Source organism: Colias eurytheme, chromosome 10, assembly GCF_061535395.1.
Source record: "Colias eurytheme isolate Ceu_HAF_F1 chromosome 10, ilColEury1 Martin Lab GWU primary, whole genome shotgun sequence".
NCBI lineage: Eukaryota > Metazoa > Arthropoda > Insecta > Lepidoptera > Pieridae > Colias > Colias eurytheme.
This window is the reverse complement of record NC_142989.1, coordinates 6,478,991-6,499,179: the sequence shown is the minus strand read 5'-3', so window position 1 is coordinate 6,499,179 and position 20,189 is coordinate 6,478,991. Positions and strand designations below refer to the sequence as shown.

General features: G+C 33.0%; 3 protein-coding genes across 3 annotated transcripts in view; 1 reads left to right on the top strand and 2 right to left on the bottom strand.

Moving 5' to 3' along the window:
• Positions 1-1,773: 1,773 nt before the first annotated feature.
• LOC149905223 (centrosomal protein 20) lies at positions 1,774-3,299 on the bottom strand. Its single transcript, XM_090106242.1, has 2 exons — positions 3,204-3,299; positions 1,774-2,112 (listed from the first exon to the last, which is right to left on the bottom strand). Exons 1-2 carry the CDS (start codon positions 3,297-3,299, stop codon positions 1,774-1,776), a joined length of 435 nt encoding a protein of 144 aa, XP_089962368.1.
• A 2,508-nt stretch (positions 3,300-5,807) lies between these two features.
• Positions 5,808-20,189, top strand: part of LOC149905221 (cyclic GMP-AMP phosphodiesterase SMPDL3A-like) — a 46,474-nt gene continuing 32,092 nt past the window's right edge. Inside the window, exon 1 of the mRNA XM_090106297.1 lies at positions 5,808-5,958. The gene's annotated coding sequence lies outside the window, so the exon portion shown is untranslated. The remainder of the gene's footprint in view (positions 5,959-20,189) is intronic.
• On the bottom strand, positions 18,332-19,688 carry LOC149905222 (uncharacterized). The gene has a single exon (XM_090106545.1). It carries the CDS (start codon positions 19,568-19,570, stop codon positions 18,332-18,334), a length of 1,239 nt encoding a protein of 412 aa, XP_089962671.1. The 5' UTR covers positions 19,571-19,688.

The following is a 20,189-nucleotide window of genomic DNA, read 5'->3' as shown; positions in this document are numbered from 1 at the left end:
AATACTAGCTTGTGCACTATACGTAATTTTACTGTCCGACATTTTACTTTTCCCTATTCCGGATGGTTTTTTGAGTTTACGAGTCGCTGTAGGTATAATTGTTTTCGAGTGCCCACTTGCTTGGATTTTACTCTTTTTATTGCATATGCCAATTGAAAGCAAGCTCTTGTTTTACTTTCTTTTAGCTGGCAATGAGATTTGAGAAGTCGGTATTGTTATTTTATATACATTGACCAAGCATTGACCTATAATTATTATCTAAGTAAGTGTTGGTAAGTTAAAGTTCAAGTGGGAATAGATTTAGCTCCTCGTCACCGATTAAAATAAATAAGTGAAACACGCATTTTAAATCTCTTACGGAACTTTACTTTTTATTATAACGAAGTAATATAATACTATTTCACCTTCTATATTTTTACTCGTTTCTTGTAAAATGCGAAAACAATCATTTATGATAGCATTATACCGCCATACTTCCTTGAACTTTACCGCACTGATCCGAGTAAAGACGGACAGGTGCACAAGCAATTCATCGGTTTTTTCATGCCACACCGGACCGTAAAAAATCGGAATGCCGGACAGTAAAATTCCTTGTAGTGCACAAGCGCCCTAAGGGCGTTTGTCCACTACAAGGAATTTTACGGTCCGGCATTCCGATTTTTTACGGTCCGGTATGGCACGCCATTAATCTATATACTAGCTTGTGCACTATACGTAATTTTACCGTCCGACATTTTACTTTTCCCTATTCCGGATGGTTTTTTGTGTCTACGAGTCGCTGTAGGTATAATTGTTTTCGAATGCCCACTTGCTTGGATTTTACTGTTTTTACTGCATATGCCAATTAAAAGCAAGCTCTTGTTTTACTTTCTTTTAGTTGGCAATGAGATTTGAGAAGTCGGTATTGTTATTTTATATACATTGACCAAGCATTGACCTATAATTATTATCTAAGTAAGTGTTGGTAAGTTAAAGTTCAAGTGGGAATAGCTTTAGCTCCTCGTCACCGATTAAAATAAATAAGTGAAACACGCATTTTCTTACGGAACTTTACTTTTTATTATAACGAAGTAATATAATATTTCACCTTCTATATTTTTTACTCGTTTCTTGTAAAATGCAAAAACAATCATTTATGATAGCATTATACCGCCAAACTTCCTTGAACTGTACCGCACTGATCCGAGTAAAGACGGACAGGTGCACAAGCAATTCATCGGTTTTTTCATGCCACACCGGACCGTAAAAAATCGGAATGCCGGACAGTAAAATTCATTGTAGTGCACAAGCGCCCTAAGCCAACTGCTTACTTCACTCCGAATGACTGATTACGAAGAAGGCAAACAACGTTTGAATAATTATTTACCGATACGTATTCACTTACGAATATATTGCACGACTAATGGCCAACGAATACATGAATAAGTGAATATATTACAAGCATTAATTATTGCCTTGTTATAATGTAAAAGTTTGTAAGAAAATATTCGTCTTTCTAAACGTAACAGAATATCCTAAAGTTGTTTGTGTAATATTGGAAAATTTGAAAATATTTTTTTTTATATAAACTGCATTGTAATCACTACATAATACACATCCTTTCTTATGAGGTTTATAGTACTTATAATGGAATACAAGAAATTAAATAAGATGTGACAAAAAGCTACGTTTTAATCAATAAAATTTTTAATTAGCACATCAAACGGTATTACAATAAAACCATAAATTTATTACAAAGCATTAAGTTTACCACAATTTAAGCAGTACACAACACTACTGTACATCTTTCCTCACTTTATTAATCTTGCGTTTAATTCGATCCGAATAAGCTGCTATAATATTCGATAGCAGTGGTAAGGTAGCAGACTTCTCGTCATCTTTTACCCCTACTTCAGCGCAAAGTTCTCCCCGGGATTTCTTAGTCTTTGCCATACCAGCTTCAGAAGACATAACAGATGCTGTGTATAGATATCCGTTCCACTCCAAGTATTCTCTTACAAGCTCGTTGATTAGTAGTACCTCACTATTGGGCTTTGGGGCTCCAGTGTTTTTGTAATTCGGGTTAAGGGATACTTGCCTGTCTTGAAGAATTTCTGTCACTTTCGCTCTCATCTGGAATAAAAATTTTATCAAGATTAATTCTGGTTATTATAATATTATGAAGTGATCTGTTTTAACATTTGGCATGCCCAATATTTAGTACGTTTCCTTTCCTTGTTACGAACATTTAAAATCAGCTTTGAATTGTTATTGTTTATATTATACTCTTTTTGTTCAACTAATTGTCATGTTTAGTTTTACAAATAATGAATTAAGGATTACTTTCTAATCTGGGCCTGTAGACAAAGTAACAACTACAAAACGATAACGAAGTTAGAAATCGCAAAAATGTATGGGATTGACATACGCCGCGTTAGGCACCCGTTACACGCTCAATCTAGAATGTGATCCTTGATCATGATCATTGATCTCAATCCAGATTGACTGTGTAATGTATTTGATTGACGGATCGTAAAATCTGATCAGAAAATATCTAGATTTTTAGAAATCAACGATCTCGATCCTTTGATCGAGACCCAGATTGATCGTGTAATGTAACATGCTGTCAAATTACGTCAGTCTGCGTTCGGAGCGCGATGGTATGGGACGACAACACACAGGTGTAACCATTTTTAACAGATGATCAAAACATGCCTCCTTCATCCTGTAGTAATTTGCGTAATCCTCTTCCTCTTCCGTACTATAAATTTCATCTAACAAGTTCGAATGTGTATAGATGTTCCTTTTTAGCAGCCACGGCTTAGCCAGCGTTTCCTCTTCACGCGTTTTTTCAAATAACAGGCAATAATTATTGCTGCACAAGCTTTGTTCTTATTCAGATCTATTTAGTGGTTGTGAATGCGTGTGCATTTGACAATGTCGAACAGTGGACTGATATGATCTGGATTGACCATCTAATGTCGCGACGATCCACATAAAGATTCGTCAATCCGTCACCTGACTTGGATCGTGATCTGGATTGAGCGTGTAACGGGTGCCTTAGATCACGTGGTCTATCTAATGTCAATCCCATACATTTTTGCGATTTCTAACTTCGTTATCGTTTTGTAATTGTTACTTTGTCTAAGGCCCCTGATATACCGCGGTAATCTAAATATAACATATAATAACTACGTATGTTTACTGAAGAATTTATATATTACCTCCGCTTGAAATTTATTCAAGTGACCACTTTTTCTCAAAAGATTTTTTATCGAGTTTAAAAGCTCTTTTTCAGATATCGCTTTATTTTCACTCATTTAGAATTCAATTAGTCACGAAAACGATTCAATATAAACTGATTTTTCTTTAATGTATTTTCGTCGATCCAAATTTAATTCATTTTATATGACAGTTTATGTGACAGTCTTGATCGATTTTTATAATTTTTTATTTTTGACAAATATTACTCATTTTCAATAGTACGATTATTAAAATACATACTCATTAGAGAATGGAATAATGGGAGTGGTGGGAATAATCCACGAATAATCAATAAATATTTGATTATTGCTTCTAAAAGAAGAAACTGAATTTAGAAAATAGTTTCAACATCGAACATTGCTCGATAGTTGCTCAATAGGATCCAAAGTTATTGAATTAATTAAAATGCAACTATTTTATTTTATGTTTTAGAAACTTAGCATACATATTATGCATACAGTTCATGAGACAATAATAATACCTGCATTTCATTCACTTCATTATATTTTATTTAGATTATGCATGTATGGCACATGTTTGTAAGTTAGAAAAAAGAACCAAGTAATAAAGTTGTGCATCTGAAGCGTTTTTCTTCTTTTATTTAATCGTATTAATCTGTTATAGCAACTATGTATTAGTAAAACTGAAATGTTATTTAAAAATCATCTAGAATATTTTATGAGCCAATTAAATATTGCCTATAATAATTAGGTATACTGTTGCTTCTGCCTTCTACGAAAATGAAAACTTACGTTAATTACTCTTATAAATATCTTATAATTTCAGCCTGAGCGCCTGTGCGAACGTAACATGTCCATTGACATGTTACGTTCACCTTTCCAATTTAGGGTGCACTCACACACATCAGTCACCGTCACAGCACGTCACCGGACAGGATTAAAAAAAAATATGTATCAATAGTTCTAGTATGACTCTGTTCCCACACGACAGTCGCCGGCACGAAATCTATCAGTGACGTCACCGGTCAGGCACGTCAAATAATCTTTCCATACATGTATCATACTTTTATCCCCACTCACCCGGTGCCGTCACGTCTCAGTTCAGTCAGCGTCGTGCTACCGTCAATAATTGCTACATGTTCTCTAGCGTGACACACGTCTAATCACTGACTAACCTGATGTATGTGTTCAATGATTCAGTCAAACCGGCGACGTGACTGACGGACAACATGACGGTGACTGGTGTTTGTGGATACGTACACAAACCGTCACCGATCAGTCATCGGTGACTTGACGGTGACTGATGTGTGTGAGTGCACCCTTAAAAATAGCAGTTCTCTAAACCACTTGAAGCGCACATATTTTCTCATTTAAAACTAACTCTAAAATGTACATCACGTATAGAATCATCAACCAACATCAATATCACTTAACCAAAGCTACGAAGCTTTGGAACAGATCAAAAGAGGAAATTGAATTTATGTTGCACATTTTATTTGTGGGGGCATTATGGTCGCACACTGTAACAAATGCTAGGGTATTAATGTAAGACAGTTTGAGCTTACTAAAGACATTTACGGTATACGATACGATATTTGGTCGTGGGTGCGACTGTAACGACTGAACCAGGAAATAATAACGTGTATACGGAAAATAAAGTTCAATAAAGGTCTTGCCGTCCTCGGGTTTAAATGTTTTGATCGAATAGTAAAATTTTAATACTAAACGATTGATATTATGTCATTCGAATCAAATTATACACTTAATATTGTTATTTTAATTTTTATCCTTATTTAGACATAAACATAAATAAATAAAAATATTTGTAAGTTGATTTGCTATCATTACTGGTAACGCATTCCTCAAGTAAACTAGCCATAATAAATTCCACGAAGAAAACTAAAAAGTCGGCTTTATTATTTTCACAGAAATAACTCTATACTCATTGTTGGATTTGATCTATTTTCACGTTATCGTGTATTGTAAAGAAGCGCCCAGACATCCAACAAATTACGGTGCACGGGTCTTGACCGCTCTTAAAGATCTGTTGTAGTCTTGCATTTGTTTTCAATGACCGTACACTGTCGACTACGACTGCCATTATGTTGCACGACGTACTTACTACTTAGTTTTGTGGAGTTGAAAATTATTTTTTCATGTACATTTACTATAAGGAGATAGTGAATTTTGGGAGATTTTTATAATGAAACTAGCGGTCCGCCCCGGCTTTGCGTGGTACATGTTTACGTTTGCTCGCCATAAGAACCTTCCTCGAACTTCAAATTCGTACCGAAAAGTTCAAGTTCAAGGCGGGTTTCAAACCCACGTCTTTTGTCATGCCGCCATACAATAAAACAAAATTTAAATAAATAAACTCATAAGTATGTAGCCAGGAAATGCAAAGGTACAGAACACTGACCACTATTGCATTCTTTGCCCTTAGCGATTCCCAATTAATCAGAAAGGCCACAAACAAAAGTCCATAGTTCACTAGATCTGAAAAGTCAGAAAATGTTGCAGTTCCGAGCTGAACCGAAAGTATCCGATTTGAAAGTTATAATGTTGGGAAAGCACAATCGTAGCTCAGTTCTACGCTGGCCGTTGTCGGGGAAACATGTCCCTATGTTTTGCATTTAGGAGATCGTGTGCTAGTGAAATTATGGGTTCGGTGATAAACTTTGAATGGATGTAAAGTGATTTATGGAAGTGGCAACAATTTAAATTAGAACTGAAAAGTGACTTGTAGCGCGTTGGAGTAAGTATTGTTTGTTTGTTTTGTTTTCCTTACGTAATGTTTTAATATATGCATTATAGTTTTTATTAGTTTGAAAATTATCATTGTTTTCAATATTTGTTTATAACATGTTATTGTATTATTTGTTATAAATTATAAATTTATATTGATATCTTGTTTATTGTCAAGTTAATGTCGTTTTTATGTTATAGCTTTATAAGCCTTGGCAAAATAATGATCATCAAATTAATTTATTGTATATGGAATTATCTTAGTAACAACTAAACCGTATAATAACAACCCAAGGTTTTAACGTTAGAGTTACGTAATTAAAATTTGTTTGCATCCATCAAATTTTATCCGTAGATTATATTATTATTGAGATAAGATTCACAAAAACAAAGGAAGTTAATTGCTAAAGCGTGGACTTAATTTAAGGGGAAATGAAAGCTTTTATCGATTTACTATGAAGATAAAATTTTCGTGTTTACTCTACACGCGAACGTGGTTTTGAACGGTATTTGTTGTAAACCGCAGTGTTGTCCTTGGTTTGTTTGTGAGATTCTTTTATTATAACAAAATAATAGCTTAATTTAGCGTAGATTTTACTTTTACACTCATAACCAAGATGTTTCGTTTTTCAGTTGACAAAATAGTAGTAAGCTATGACTAGCGTAGATTTGACTTTTATTTACTCTTTAAACAAAAATGTTTCGATTCTGAACACAGATTTCAATACATTTTCAAACAGCACAAGTATTAAGGTACATATTTGAATGTCAGCGGAATAATAACGATTTTTGGTAGCTAAGTTCTATGAATTATATTTATTAAAAGAAACAAACAAAAAATTATTGGATACAATTAGATAACATAATATTGTAAGAAATATCAACAAGCTAAGTAATTATTATTGTATTTAGAACTATAAGAGTGAATTTGTATAATAATTTATAGTTTACATTTTATAACTAATCCAACCGAAGTAATCTCTCATTGCTTTTAGATAAAAAGCCTACAATATAATATTCCCTTCGAGACGCTGTGTTCTACATTTTGTTCTGCTTTTATTACATTTTTGTGTTATTACTGTTCCTTAATTAAAATCGTCTAAAAATTTTTCGCTTTACGTAGTTTTACTATTTGCTTAATATTACCCTGTACGTTAAATGTTGGTATATTTTTTAATCTTGTATTTTTTCTTTTTTAATCTTGTAATTCAGGAGGGCGTTTTTTGAAGTTTATTTAGCTTGAGCACTTATTTTGCCGTTTTTATTTTCAACCCAGTCTAATTAATTTAGAATTGAACGGAAATTCTAAAACGAACTTATTGATAACAAAGAGCTTAGTCGTTTATTAAGATTTATATTTGCAATTTCTATAAAGCACTGAGTAGTTATATACTAAATACATAGATATGATGATATTTTCGTACCCATAAAATTATTAAAGCCTGTGTAGGTGCATAAATGTTTAAGCAGTATATGCTACGTACATTATCTAAATAGCTACGTAACTTGCACCTACGGCGTAGCAGTGCTACAACCTCTTATCTCGTCTACGGAGAAACATTACGGAACTCTGTTTTCATTGTTGAATATTTTTATGAAAGGTGTAATACCAAGGTTACTCTGCTTTTTATTAGTCTGTACGAAATGAGCTTTTATTCCATTCTTACATTTAAAAGGTATATTATAATGTAGAAGACAATAGAATGTATATCTTGCACATTGGCTCACCTTTACACTTTTTACGATTAAGCTATTTTATGTACATTAGTTCTTAACTAGGTTAAATTTCATTTGTTTAGGTATCAAAAATAATAATATTCATACATTCAATTAAATTTTAAAATAATTGAAACACAAATCAGTGATCTATGACTACAATATCATATTGTTATCTGATTAAATATGAAATATACGACACTTTATTATGTATAGTGTAATTACGTAAATGAAAATAAAAAAGTAAATGAAAATGGCATCTGTTGATATTAATATAATAATTTGGTTATAAATTCAATACATTATCAATTATCACCCACGATATAAAATTATAAAATTTTCGTTATTTCAAATGAATACCAAAATGGCCTGAAAATATTTTATCCTTTTCGACGTAATTTTGGAAATTCATTCTAAATGCGTTGGGGCGTTTTCTAAAAGTGGACGTCAGAATATGAAGTTAATTTGATGGAGGTTGAACGAAATTGAAGGGACTGGATACTCCACAATTTTTAATAAGTGATGAATTTGATTATAATATGACTGTATTTGATAAATTGACTTGCGTTTTCAACATTCTGCTGAGGGAACGTGAATGATTAAATAATATCTCTGTTTGGTATAATCTCCTTACTGTTAAATCAAAATGTTCTTATTAAATTATTTGTGTCTTCAGATTCGGACAGAATTTTGATATGTTCATTTTTGTATTAATACTAAGTACTTGATAAAATGGAATAATTTGGTAAAGTATAAAGTAATAATGATTCTATACTAATAAACTCTCTCCATCGTAGATACTAAAGTCTCTATCTGTTCGTTGCGTATTAATGTTTAAACCACAGCACACATTTGAAAAATATGCTATTTTTAATCCGCTAAAATATTGAAATAGATGAACCATTTATATAAATCGCAAGGCAAAGCTTGTATTCAATAAATTTCACTGCTCACCAATATTACCACGTAAATAATAGTTTCATGACTGTAAGAATGTACAGTCTCAGTAATTCAACACAATTCCTAGCATCTGTAGCGATTTTTTAAAGTCTCAACTTTCAGCTGACGGAGCAACTTTGCTTTTACTCGAAAAGAAAAAACTTAAAGTACTTTTTGAATTAAACTTTACAGTACAAGCAATTTTAAATTCAAACACCGTAAAACATTGCTTTGATCCTTACTTCTGTAAATACGTGTTAGCTCTTTGCGAAAATCTTATTTCTATGCCTTATTAGGTTGATGTTTGAAATATAATTTGTGTTTTTTACTTTTTTGGCTATAGGAGAAAATGCTTTGCGTATCTTTGAGTTTAGAGTGGATCGTATTTCTATTCAGAATATTAATAATGAACTCTTCTACACATTGATTATTATATTATATTTTTCTAACAATGTTCTTTGTGAAGTGGTCATAACCATGTCATAATTGTATTTAATGATTTCTTGATTATTGTATGTATTATCTGAAACAAATTAAACATGTTTTGTTTTTGTAAAACGTATATATTATGTATTATTATTATACGTTTATAATTATTTTGTTATGTATTATTTACTTACATATTTAGTTGAGTTATCGGTAGCTCTATCGCTTAACACGAAAGTTATTTATATGAAACAAAAGCAATTCAAATAATTCACGAATAAATAACGTTTATGATATAAATATCAAAATAATAAGATTAAACGGTGTTCCGTATGAACAGAGAAGAGGCATTTGTAACGTCGACGCAACATGGCGCGAATAATGTATTCATACATTTGTTGGCTGTCCGTTTAAGTAGTTGGAAGTTACATAAAATATTTTAAGATTAATTCGTGTGCGTAAGCAAATAAATGGGTGTTTGAATGCTGAGAAGAAATGCTATAAACTTATTGTTGCCTGCGGGTATCTTCATAGGAGGCTTGTGTCCCAGCAATGGGAACGTATATGGGCTGATGATTGTTGTTTAGTCGGGTTAAAATATTATAATTGAATCACCAAATTGAATGACGTTAATAATAAAAATTAAGATTGAGACTAGAGGGCAATAAATATTCAGTTGCCAATACCTGCATTTTTTTACGGATTTAAAAAGACATTCGTGCTATAAATAAGTAGTATTCATCTTTAACCTCGATTATCGCTTCACTGATCTCAATCCGCGGAAAGAATATTACGTAAGTCTGTTTATACGACGATTGAGAGAATAATAGTATAGTTTTTTGTAATAAGTTTCAGATGGACCTAATAGTTTACTTTCATTGATACGTTAGCTTTCATGTAAAGATAACATTATATTATCACGTCTAAAGAACTAAAATATCAAAAACAAAAATGGCTTCAAACTTCTATTAACATATTTAATAAGTAAAGCGTAGTGTATCCAACAAAGTTATCGTTTAATTGCCTTATAATTTTACGAACGCCTTATTATAGTACTATTATATTACAACTTCTGAACGCGTAAATAAAGAATTATTGCTCCATATAAGAAACGATTCGCCGAAAATATTGCTAATACTATTACGTCGAACTTGAACCATTATGTGAAGTTCAAACAAACATTACTAGTTTTGCGGTCCTTTTCCCGATAACGATTATATCGGAACTTTTAATAGAATTCTTATAACAATACGTGCAGTAAAGAAATGTGCTTACGCAGATGTGGTTTCTATAATATATTCCAGTTGCGTGTAGCTAGAACTTTTGAAGTGTTCTGATTGAATAAATGTAGTTGATATAAATTGTACACGTCATACTGCACATAGGAAGATAAATTGACTTACATTTTTACAAATACATGCCCTATGAATACTAAGCCAATTCCTTCAGGAAATTAACTTTTTTATTAAATATTTTGAAACAAAAAGGAGATTGAATTTAATATAAAAAATAAAAAAAATATTAATACCTAATATAAATAAAATATAAATAGTGATTTAAAACTACTAAAATTTAAAACAAATTCCACATTATATTCAAATATTATGTTTTTGAACTGCAAAATGAAAAATAACATACTTATAGAGATTTAATTCAATTAAGAGCTATTATTTAGGAAGTAGGTACCTATACTTTATAAGCACATAAAAACCGTACAACAGAATCCTTTATTCTATTTAATTTTAACATTATTTAACGAACATTATCTACTTAATACGATTTTCGACAGTTAAAAACAATTTAACTGACTTTATCACTCATAGTTAAAAATAATTGATCGGAATTGATAAGTTCCATTCACTCGTTCGACTCATTTGTCATCATTATCGAAAAGTGCTCATTACCAACTGACATTTATTTATAGTTTGTAATGGACAGAAAATAATAGTTATGGTCCGGGAGCCAGCAGCAGATTTTATGACCAAGTTCCTCTCAAGCGGTAATTAGTAAAATGCATCAAAGTATAGTATTATGATGCCTCGTGAACGTCAGCTGGAGCTCGGTTGGGGGGAAGAGCGGTTGTAGCCTCCCGTATCAGCTGACGGTTTTTCCACCAAGATACAGCCAGCTGACATATATATTTATCCACAGTTACATATAAGCTATCATCAGGTAAATTTTTGTTTGAGAGGAAATAACGGAAAATAAATTTTTCTTTAAATTTAACTTTCATATTCGAGACACCAGCTGACGTATAATACACCATGTTGTAACCAGCTGACTATTTTTTTTTGTTGAGATATTGGGTTAGCTACAATTTGACAAATTTTTAGCTGAGAGGAAATGAATGAATGAATGTATTTTTTTTCCTATGTGCGTGGGAGGCTACAACCGCTCACCCCCCCAACCGAGCGCCAGCTGACGTTCACGAGGCTTTATAATACTATACTCTCATGCGTCTGACGAATTATCTCTTGAGAGGAAATAGTTAACCAAATTTGCACCTGGCTCCCTAACCATTATTTCGATTTCAAAACTCTGAAAACGTTAACGGGTAACCACCTGTTTTTCTGTAAATAAAAAAAAGACGTGTGGCACTCGGGGACTGCCGCGGTAAAGCTATTGCATACTATGCTTTCAAGCCACACCTCCGCGCCCGTCGGAGTGGGGAGCGTGAGGTTTTTCGTTACTAAATTTCTGGATTTGGTCCCCGCGCTCAAGGCCCGCGATAGAAGCTATGCAATAGCTTAAAAATAAAAAAATGAATGGGTAGTATAATGTCAATGTCTTCAAGTCCCCAGTCCAGTACCAGCTTTGGGTCACTGTAATAACCGAGTTTCGTAATTGTAGATTTTAGTAATTGTAGAGACGGACTTCATCGTCATGAAAAAACTTAAAGTAAAAATTACGTTCTTGGAAACTCAGCATATAGGTATAATCACCTAAGAGGAGCGGCGCATGGTTATAGGTCTGATAACAATCGGTATTGATAAATTCAATTTAATTATAGTTAGAAATAATTAACATGTAACGAATATTTAATTTTACCTTCGAATATAAAATACGTTGTGTTCTGTTAATTAATAGACTTATAATAATTAACAATATTACGAACCTACTTAATTAACATAATTTATAATACAACAATAGTGTCAGCGCAAAAGCGTATCTATTTTCATACAGTTTTGTTAGTATAAATCGTGTATATGGAATAATACGATTTTGACTCATTTACGAGCAAATTTGAATTTTATTATCTAATACAATACCCAGACCGTATTTCTTGAACCCTTAGTTAAGAGGTAATATTATATGAATTATGTTTTCGATAGCAAAATATTAACTTGAATTAAACATACAAATATGTATAATATGTTTACATGAACAGTTATATTGGTTGATAATAAACCTTATACCTAAGATTTTTTTTCTCACAATACATGAAAAAATTTCATGTTTCTGTATTATTCGTAGTCGCTCTTTATTCTAAAATTAATTAAATGAACGATACAATATTTAAAATTTATTATTACACCAAAATAATGAATAATATTTAATGTTCACTGCGTAAATATCTCAGTTTTTTTTGTTTCAGTCGTATACAAAATACACTGCACTATACCTGACCTAGTTAAACTTTGCGGGAGCGATTTGACTTTTTTTAAAAAAATAAAATAAAATTAAAATTAAACTTATTTAATTATTACTTAACTATAACAAGTGGACGATTTGGAGTCACAAATGTTAATGCCAGAATTACATGCAATGATACAATCGATACCTTATTACGAAACAAATGTTTTTCAATAACTGCTATGCTTATGTTAAATTGCAAGAACTCTCCGGTGGTCTTGCTGAGGCCAGCGGAAAGCTATTGCTCAACCTAACACAGAGGGTTGGGGTGGATGCGTAACTCCTCCCTCCTTAAGTGCGAAATTATCGGTTTGTTCATTTTTAATAACTATCCGATGATTTCGCAGACATGTTACATTTAATATCTTATAACGAAGTAAGTAAAGTAAAAATAGAATTACAAGTACAAAGATTAAAAATAGAGACGTATAGCCTAAAGTAGCACTGAATCTAAAATTTCTTTCACTGTTAACCATTTCACTATCACTGAACACTGATTGCTTTAATATCGTTGACATATATTTAACTTCGTCCAAGTTGATGCCTCGCATATTGAGTACACGTGTACTGGATAATATTGGAGTTCTATTCACAGGTAATTGCGGCAAAACTATAATTTTTGTTGGTTCTACAGGATCATTCTCAGTGATTACTTGGTGAGGGCGAATCGTTATATTCTGGATCTCGATGCTACATGGTTCGTCGATGGTCATTATGTATGTGCCCACGACAGGATATTTGCTGACATCACCATTGCAAATTTGAGTCAGAGTATTTCTGTATTTTGAGAAAAGTATCCAACTTATAGGTGTGATTCTTTGAATTCTTACATTCTCTATATTGATTAGCTGTTGTTCGCAGTGCATTGGATTTCCTTCAAATTTAAGCAGTTGTTCTATGCAAGTAGTTTCAGGATATGGCGTTTGATTTTGTTCATCGCATAGAAATTGTTCTCCAGCAGCGAGCGATCGGCACGGTTTTACAATCGGTAAGTATTTCATCCCCTTTGCCAACAGGTAAGGATATTTAGGAAAAATAGAAAAGGTTTTACTATCGGATTCACGGTACATAGGTATAGAGTATAATTTGTAATAGTTATAAGTATAATTATCTGTAATTGGAACCTCCATTATGAACGTAATCTGGTTTTGTTTAATATACGATTTAACATTAATAGTTTCTTCTAGTTTTACTAAATTTGCCTCACTCGCTTTAAACACTAAATTTTCAGTTTGAGATATAAGAATTAAATGTTGCAACAGTTCAGTAGAATTAATAATACTTTGATGTAATATGGATACTTTACTAAATGCTAGAGCAGTCTCTATTTCTCCTAATTTTATAAAAATAGAACGAAAATTACTAACAAATAAATTTAAAAGGCTTACAACATAAGTAGTATAAACCCAATGATTATCCTTAGATGCAAATTCCTTAATCATAGATTCTACAATTTTTAAACGCTTATCTAATATATTAGAATTTTGATTTAAGACTTCAGTAGAATTGATAAAACTATCGAGCATTTTAGATATTAAGGTAATTTTATTTCTAATGATAGTCTGATCGTTTTCAAGTTTAGCTGTAAGTTTATCGTATCTAATTGCGTCACTATAGTCTAAATTTCCCGTTATAATTTTAATTAAGGAACCCAGAGGGTTGAGGATACCTCTTTTGACGCGTTTGTGTGGAACTAACTGTTCGTATTTCTGAACCGTTATGTCGCGAATATATTCAGCGTGATATTTTGCCACTTGAAAATCGTGTAAGTATGAAATATTCTTATTAATTAAACTATCGAATTCACTGTATTTGCTAATAATAAAATTTAAGTCATCATTTATCTTATCTAAATTTAAAACCTTAATTATAGTCCAATAGTCTGTTTGGAGATATGCTTGCCCTTCTTTCACAGGATAAATTCCCGGGTTATGTTGAAGAAGTTGTAGTTGAAGGGCCAGCGCGGACCTCATCACTATCAGCCAACACCACCTGCGGAGGGCGTTTTACATTTTTAATAGGGACCTTAGTCTTCCGTTTACCAATCTCTATCGGTATAACGTTCCTTGAACCTTGTCCTATAACCTTAGCTTTATGGAATCGCGGCTTATCCTTGCTTTTTCGCTTATTAACGTCTTTCGCAAATATAATTTTTCCTGATGGGAGACTGATTTGGTCTTCACCACCTCTCCTATCCTTTACCTTTTGCTTAGTTTCGATCATTTTCTCTGCTAAATGTTTATATAGAATCTTTAAACGTTTTGCATGGTCCTTAACCAATTGCTGTATATAATGCTGCTCGAAATCAGCGTTAAATAAGCTACCTGAATCCGTGTGACCAAATACGACTTCAAAAGGGGTTAAGCCCGTAACTGAATGAATTGAACTATTATAGGCAATAATTGAATACATCATTACTGATGCTGCATCCGTGCATTTCTCTTCATATTTCGCACATCTATAAATTTCACTAATGGTCGAATGTAAACGCTCAATTAATCCCATTGAATTAGGATTATTAGGTGAGCCGATATGAAGCTCAATTTTATGTAAATTCAAAAATTCTTTCATTAGCTCGTTGTTAAATTCACTACCGGGATCTGAACTAATCTTTCTAGGAGTGCCGTAAAATGAAAAATACTTCATGAGTGCACGCACTACCTCTGCCGTTGATCTATTGTCTATTGGAATGGCTTGACCTAACTTACTAAATGCGTCGATAATAGTTAAGTAATAATTTCCTTCTATCTGAAAAATATCAATAAATATTTCTTGGAACGGCGCGTCTTGTGTTTGAGTTAATTGTAAAATAGGTTTAAAGGGATTACGATCATACTTCATTTTACAACACGTTTCACAGGCATTAATAAGGGCTGAAATAGTTTCCTGCATATTGTGCCAAAAATAATTTCTACGTATACTTGCTAGAGTCTCTTTAATACCGCGGTGACACGTTTTGCCTTGATGGTGCTTTATTATAATAGCCTTTTGTTCCTTCTCATCTTCTATAAAAACTACACGCTCCGTACATTCAAATAACAATACTGTATCCTTTCTAAATAATTCTATGACAATGCTAGTGAACTGTTTGCGATGTTCATCATCTTCGAAATAAATGAAATACTTAACCTTTGGTTTAATATACTCTTTTAAAAATTGTTTTACTAGATCCTGGTTATTAGTAGGCAAGAAAACTTCTAAAACCTTTTGCTTTTCACGTGAAAGGTCGTGAACTTGCATTTCGTTCTTAAACCACGTATATACTAAAATTTGATTTGGTTTTGTGTCTATTGCTTCATGTAATATAGGTATACCGGACGATTCTACAATATTAGCTGAATGAACTGTATCCGATTTCGACGTTACAGATGGTGACCTGACTGGGTAGTCACATGTTCTAGGAGAACTCATCACCGATAGAGTTTCAGAGTCGGGAATAGATATCGTTTCACTAGAATCGCGTTCTGATATAGTAATTGTACTAGAGTCGTTACGCGTTCTTGGCCTATTGTCTCTATCGTCTATATTAACAACCATAGATTCGTTTTCGTTATCGGAATGCGTAGCGTTAACCCTAATTCTAGACAAAGCATCCGCGTTTAGATTTTGCTTCCCTTTCTTATAAACTATTTCATAATCATAGTCTTGGAGTCGAAGTCGCCAACGAGTCAGTTTACTACTTGTATCCTTTTGAGAGTTAAGCCATGATAAAGGTTTGTGATCTGTATATATCATAAATTTCTTACCATAAAGATAAGGCCTAAAATGTTTAATAGCCCAAACAATGGCTAGACACTCGCGTTCTATGGTGCTATAGCGTGATTCGGTGTCACTTAAGGTGCGGCTTGCATATGCAACGGGTTTATCGCCTCCAATGGGGCCCTGTGATAATACTGCCCCTAACGCAACATTAGACGCATCAGTCGTTAAGATAAAAGGTTTTTCAAAGTCTGGGTATTGCAAAAGTGGTGCATTCGTTAAGAGTTCCTTACATCTATTGAATGCGTCTATGTAATTTTTATCTAAAATGATTTTATTCCGTTTTTTCAGGCAAGATGTTAAGGGCTTCGTTACATGTGCAAAATCTTTAATAAACCGTCTATAGTATCCTATAAGACCAAGGAAGGATTTGATCTCAGTAGTTGTTTTGGGTATCGGGTAATTAAGTACCGCAGTAATTTTATCGTCATTAGGTTTCAGTCCGTCTTTAGTAATAGTATGTCCGAGGTAAATTACTTCTTTTCGTAAAAATTCAGATTTGTCTAGTTGTACCTTTAAGTTTGTCTGTCTGAGTCGGTCAAAAATGGTTCTTAATTTTAATATATGTTCATCTAAGCTAGAGGAGAATACAATTACGTCATCCAAGTAGACCATGCAATGTATTCCCTGTAGCCCTCTTAATATATTGTCCATTGCTCTCTGGAATGTAGCAGGAGCTGTTTTTAGGCCAAATGGCATTCTAAGGAATTCATAGTGTCCATACTGAGTGCTGAAGGCTGTTTTCTTAATGTCTCGCTCGTCTACCTCAATCTGATGATAACCACTTGCTAAATCAAGTGTAGTGAAGTAGAGGCTCTTACCAAGTTTGTCCAGTAAGTCAGTAATATTAGGAAGTGGATAACGGTCGTCAACAGTCACGTCATTAAGCCTTCGATAATCAACTACCATACGCCATTTAACTAATCCGGAAGCATCGCGCTTCTTCGGAACTAAATGAACTGGAGCATTCCACGGGGAATGTGATTCTCGTATTACATTGTCTTGAAGTAATTTTTCGACTTGTCTATTAATTTCATCTGCTTGCGCAGGAGCCTGTCTATACGGTCTAACAAAAATCGGGTCTTCGTTTTTGGTATTAATTTTATGTTTAACTTCGTTTGTAAAACTTAATGGGATTTGTTCGCAATAAAATATGTCCCTATATTCGTGACATAGGGCGAATATCTTATTACGCTCTATTTCGCTAGTGTGGTCAAGTCTCAGCTTTGATAAATTATTTTTGAGTAATTCGTCATCTTCGTTGTCGTTGTGTTTGTCGTTATGTACAAAGTTACAATCGGAAGGGTCTGATGTTTGAAGAGGTTCGTTAATTTTCAGAGTCATGGGTGATTCTACGCTATTCTGGATTATTGTTGTCGCATAGCCATTATTACAGTTAACTAGTGCTGAGGGCATTCTTACTCCGGGTTTAAATTCTTTAAAGTCGATTACTGCAACACCTGAGTGAAGGTCGGTAGGAATTTTTACCTTCTGTTCACATCGGGGTGGCAAGTGGATAATATAATCTAAGTTATTATTAATGATGGGGATGTCTGTGTTCCTGGTTCTCAGTAGCAAATGTTTCAGGTCAATTATTGCGTCTATTTTTTTTAGTAGGTCATTACCAATAAGTCCGTCATAGCGTTCGTCTACGTCATACAAATGAAATTTGTGGTCGTCAGGGGTATTTAACGTTGGAAAAAGCGGAATTTCTATAACTTCGTCATGTTGACTGGATGCATGGGTGCTTATAACTTTAAAGGGTTCATATTTTATAAAATTCGGAAAATATTGATACGCAATTCGGGGGCTGATGAATGATCGCGTGCTCCCAGTATCAATCATAAATTTGGAATTAATTTCAGGAATATAAATGTGTGGCAATTTCAGATTTGGATCGCAATTTAATTCTATGATTTCTCCTTTGTAGAGGCTTCCGTTTGAAAATTTTCTTCATCTGACGGAGGCACATTAATGTCTTCAGTATCGTCAGTGGGTATATAAATATCATTCTCATCGTATTCGTAATTTGTATAGTCGTAAGGATTATAGTCATAGTAATAATTGTCATATAGTAAATTGTCATTATGTATGTCGGTTTCATTCAGTCTAAAACCTTGCTGAGTTATTTGCGGTCGAGGGGGTGCCGTCCTCATGGAAACGTCAGTAGACTCAAAGCGGTTATTTTGAGGAGGTCCTTGACCGAAATGCTGTGGCTTCATACCAAAAGTTTGAGGGGGCCTATAACCAAGTTGTGGGTTTTGATTAAATGTAGGCCTATAACCAAATTGTGGATTTTGATTTAATGTTGGTCTATAACCAAATTGTGGATTTTGATTTAATGTTGGCTTATAACCAAATTGTGGATTTTGATGGAATGAAGGCCTATACCCGAACTGTGGGTTTTTATTAAACGGTGGCTTATAACCAAATTGTGGATTTTTATTAAACGGTTGTTGGGGTGTGAATTTAAAACCAAATTTTTGAGGTACATTTGGTGTCCCAAAATTAAATCTTTGTTGAGGATTTTGTAAAAATTGGGGCACCGTTGTATTATTATGGGTACGATTGCGCGACTGATATTGTTCGTGAAAATTAACTTCTTCTAACACAACTTCTAGAGCCTGTTCTAATGTATTAGGCGATTTTAGTCTAACAATTCGCACCATGTTTTCGGGCAAATTATACAAGAAAACGTTCAGGGCTGTATGATTATAAATCGCAATTTTCGCGCGTTTAATTTCCGTATCTACCGATAAATTAACCTTCGATATTAGTAACGATCTAATATTCTGTATCCTATTGCAAAATTCAAGATAACTTTCCCCGGATTTTATTTTACAGGACTCAAGAGAGATTTTTATGCAATCCTCAGTGCGCGGATCGCCAAAATGTTGTTCCAGTAATTCTTTTAGCGCCGGCCAAGTATTAATATCTTCGCGCTCGGATAATAACGCGGCGGCATCGCCTATTAATCTACTAGTTATGGCATGTAAAACGTAAATATTCTGCTCTTCATGCCCTCTAAATTTATTAATTATATATTCACATTTTCGAAAGAATAAATTCAAAATTCTTTTGTCTCCACCAAAAAGAGGAATAAGCTTTAACATATCACTCGGAATTGTTATTACGTTTACGCTTTCCATGTTAAATAAGTACAGAGTAATTAAAGTTCTGAAGTCTTTAACCAATTACAATAATTTCGAATTATAAAAATCACACACACAAAAATCAATTAAAAACACGATATAATAAAAAGTCTTAAAATATAGCACAAAAAAAAATATATGTTATCAATCACTATAAAAATTAAAACTTGAAATAAGTAATTATAAAATCACATATAAAATATAAAAATTATTAATTGAATTACGATCGATTTTGAGATCAATTAAATCAATTAATATTAATATTCCTTTATGCAAAAATCATTTAATTTTCTAATTTAAAACTTTTAATTAAGTTACACTCTATAGTTAATTAGTCTGTGCAGAGTTTTATGCAAGACAATTTCTTAGAATTAAGTACGATATTTCTTACGTATAACTAACTAATTACTGATTTAATAGAATTTCATATTAAAACCAGATCCGTTATAATGCGAGACGTTCAATCCCAAAATAACAGTTAAAAATAGTTAAAAGTCAAAATTACACTCTCGTGAAAAGGATATAGGAATATATCAGAAAGGATGGCAAAAAGTTTTACTCACCAACCGATCGTCGATCCCATGTCCTCGTCGTGGTCGTTTAACAAATTTATATT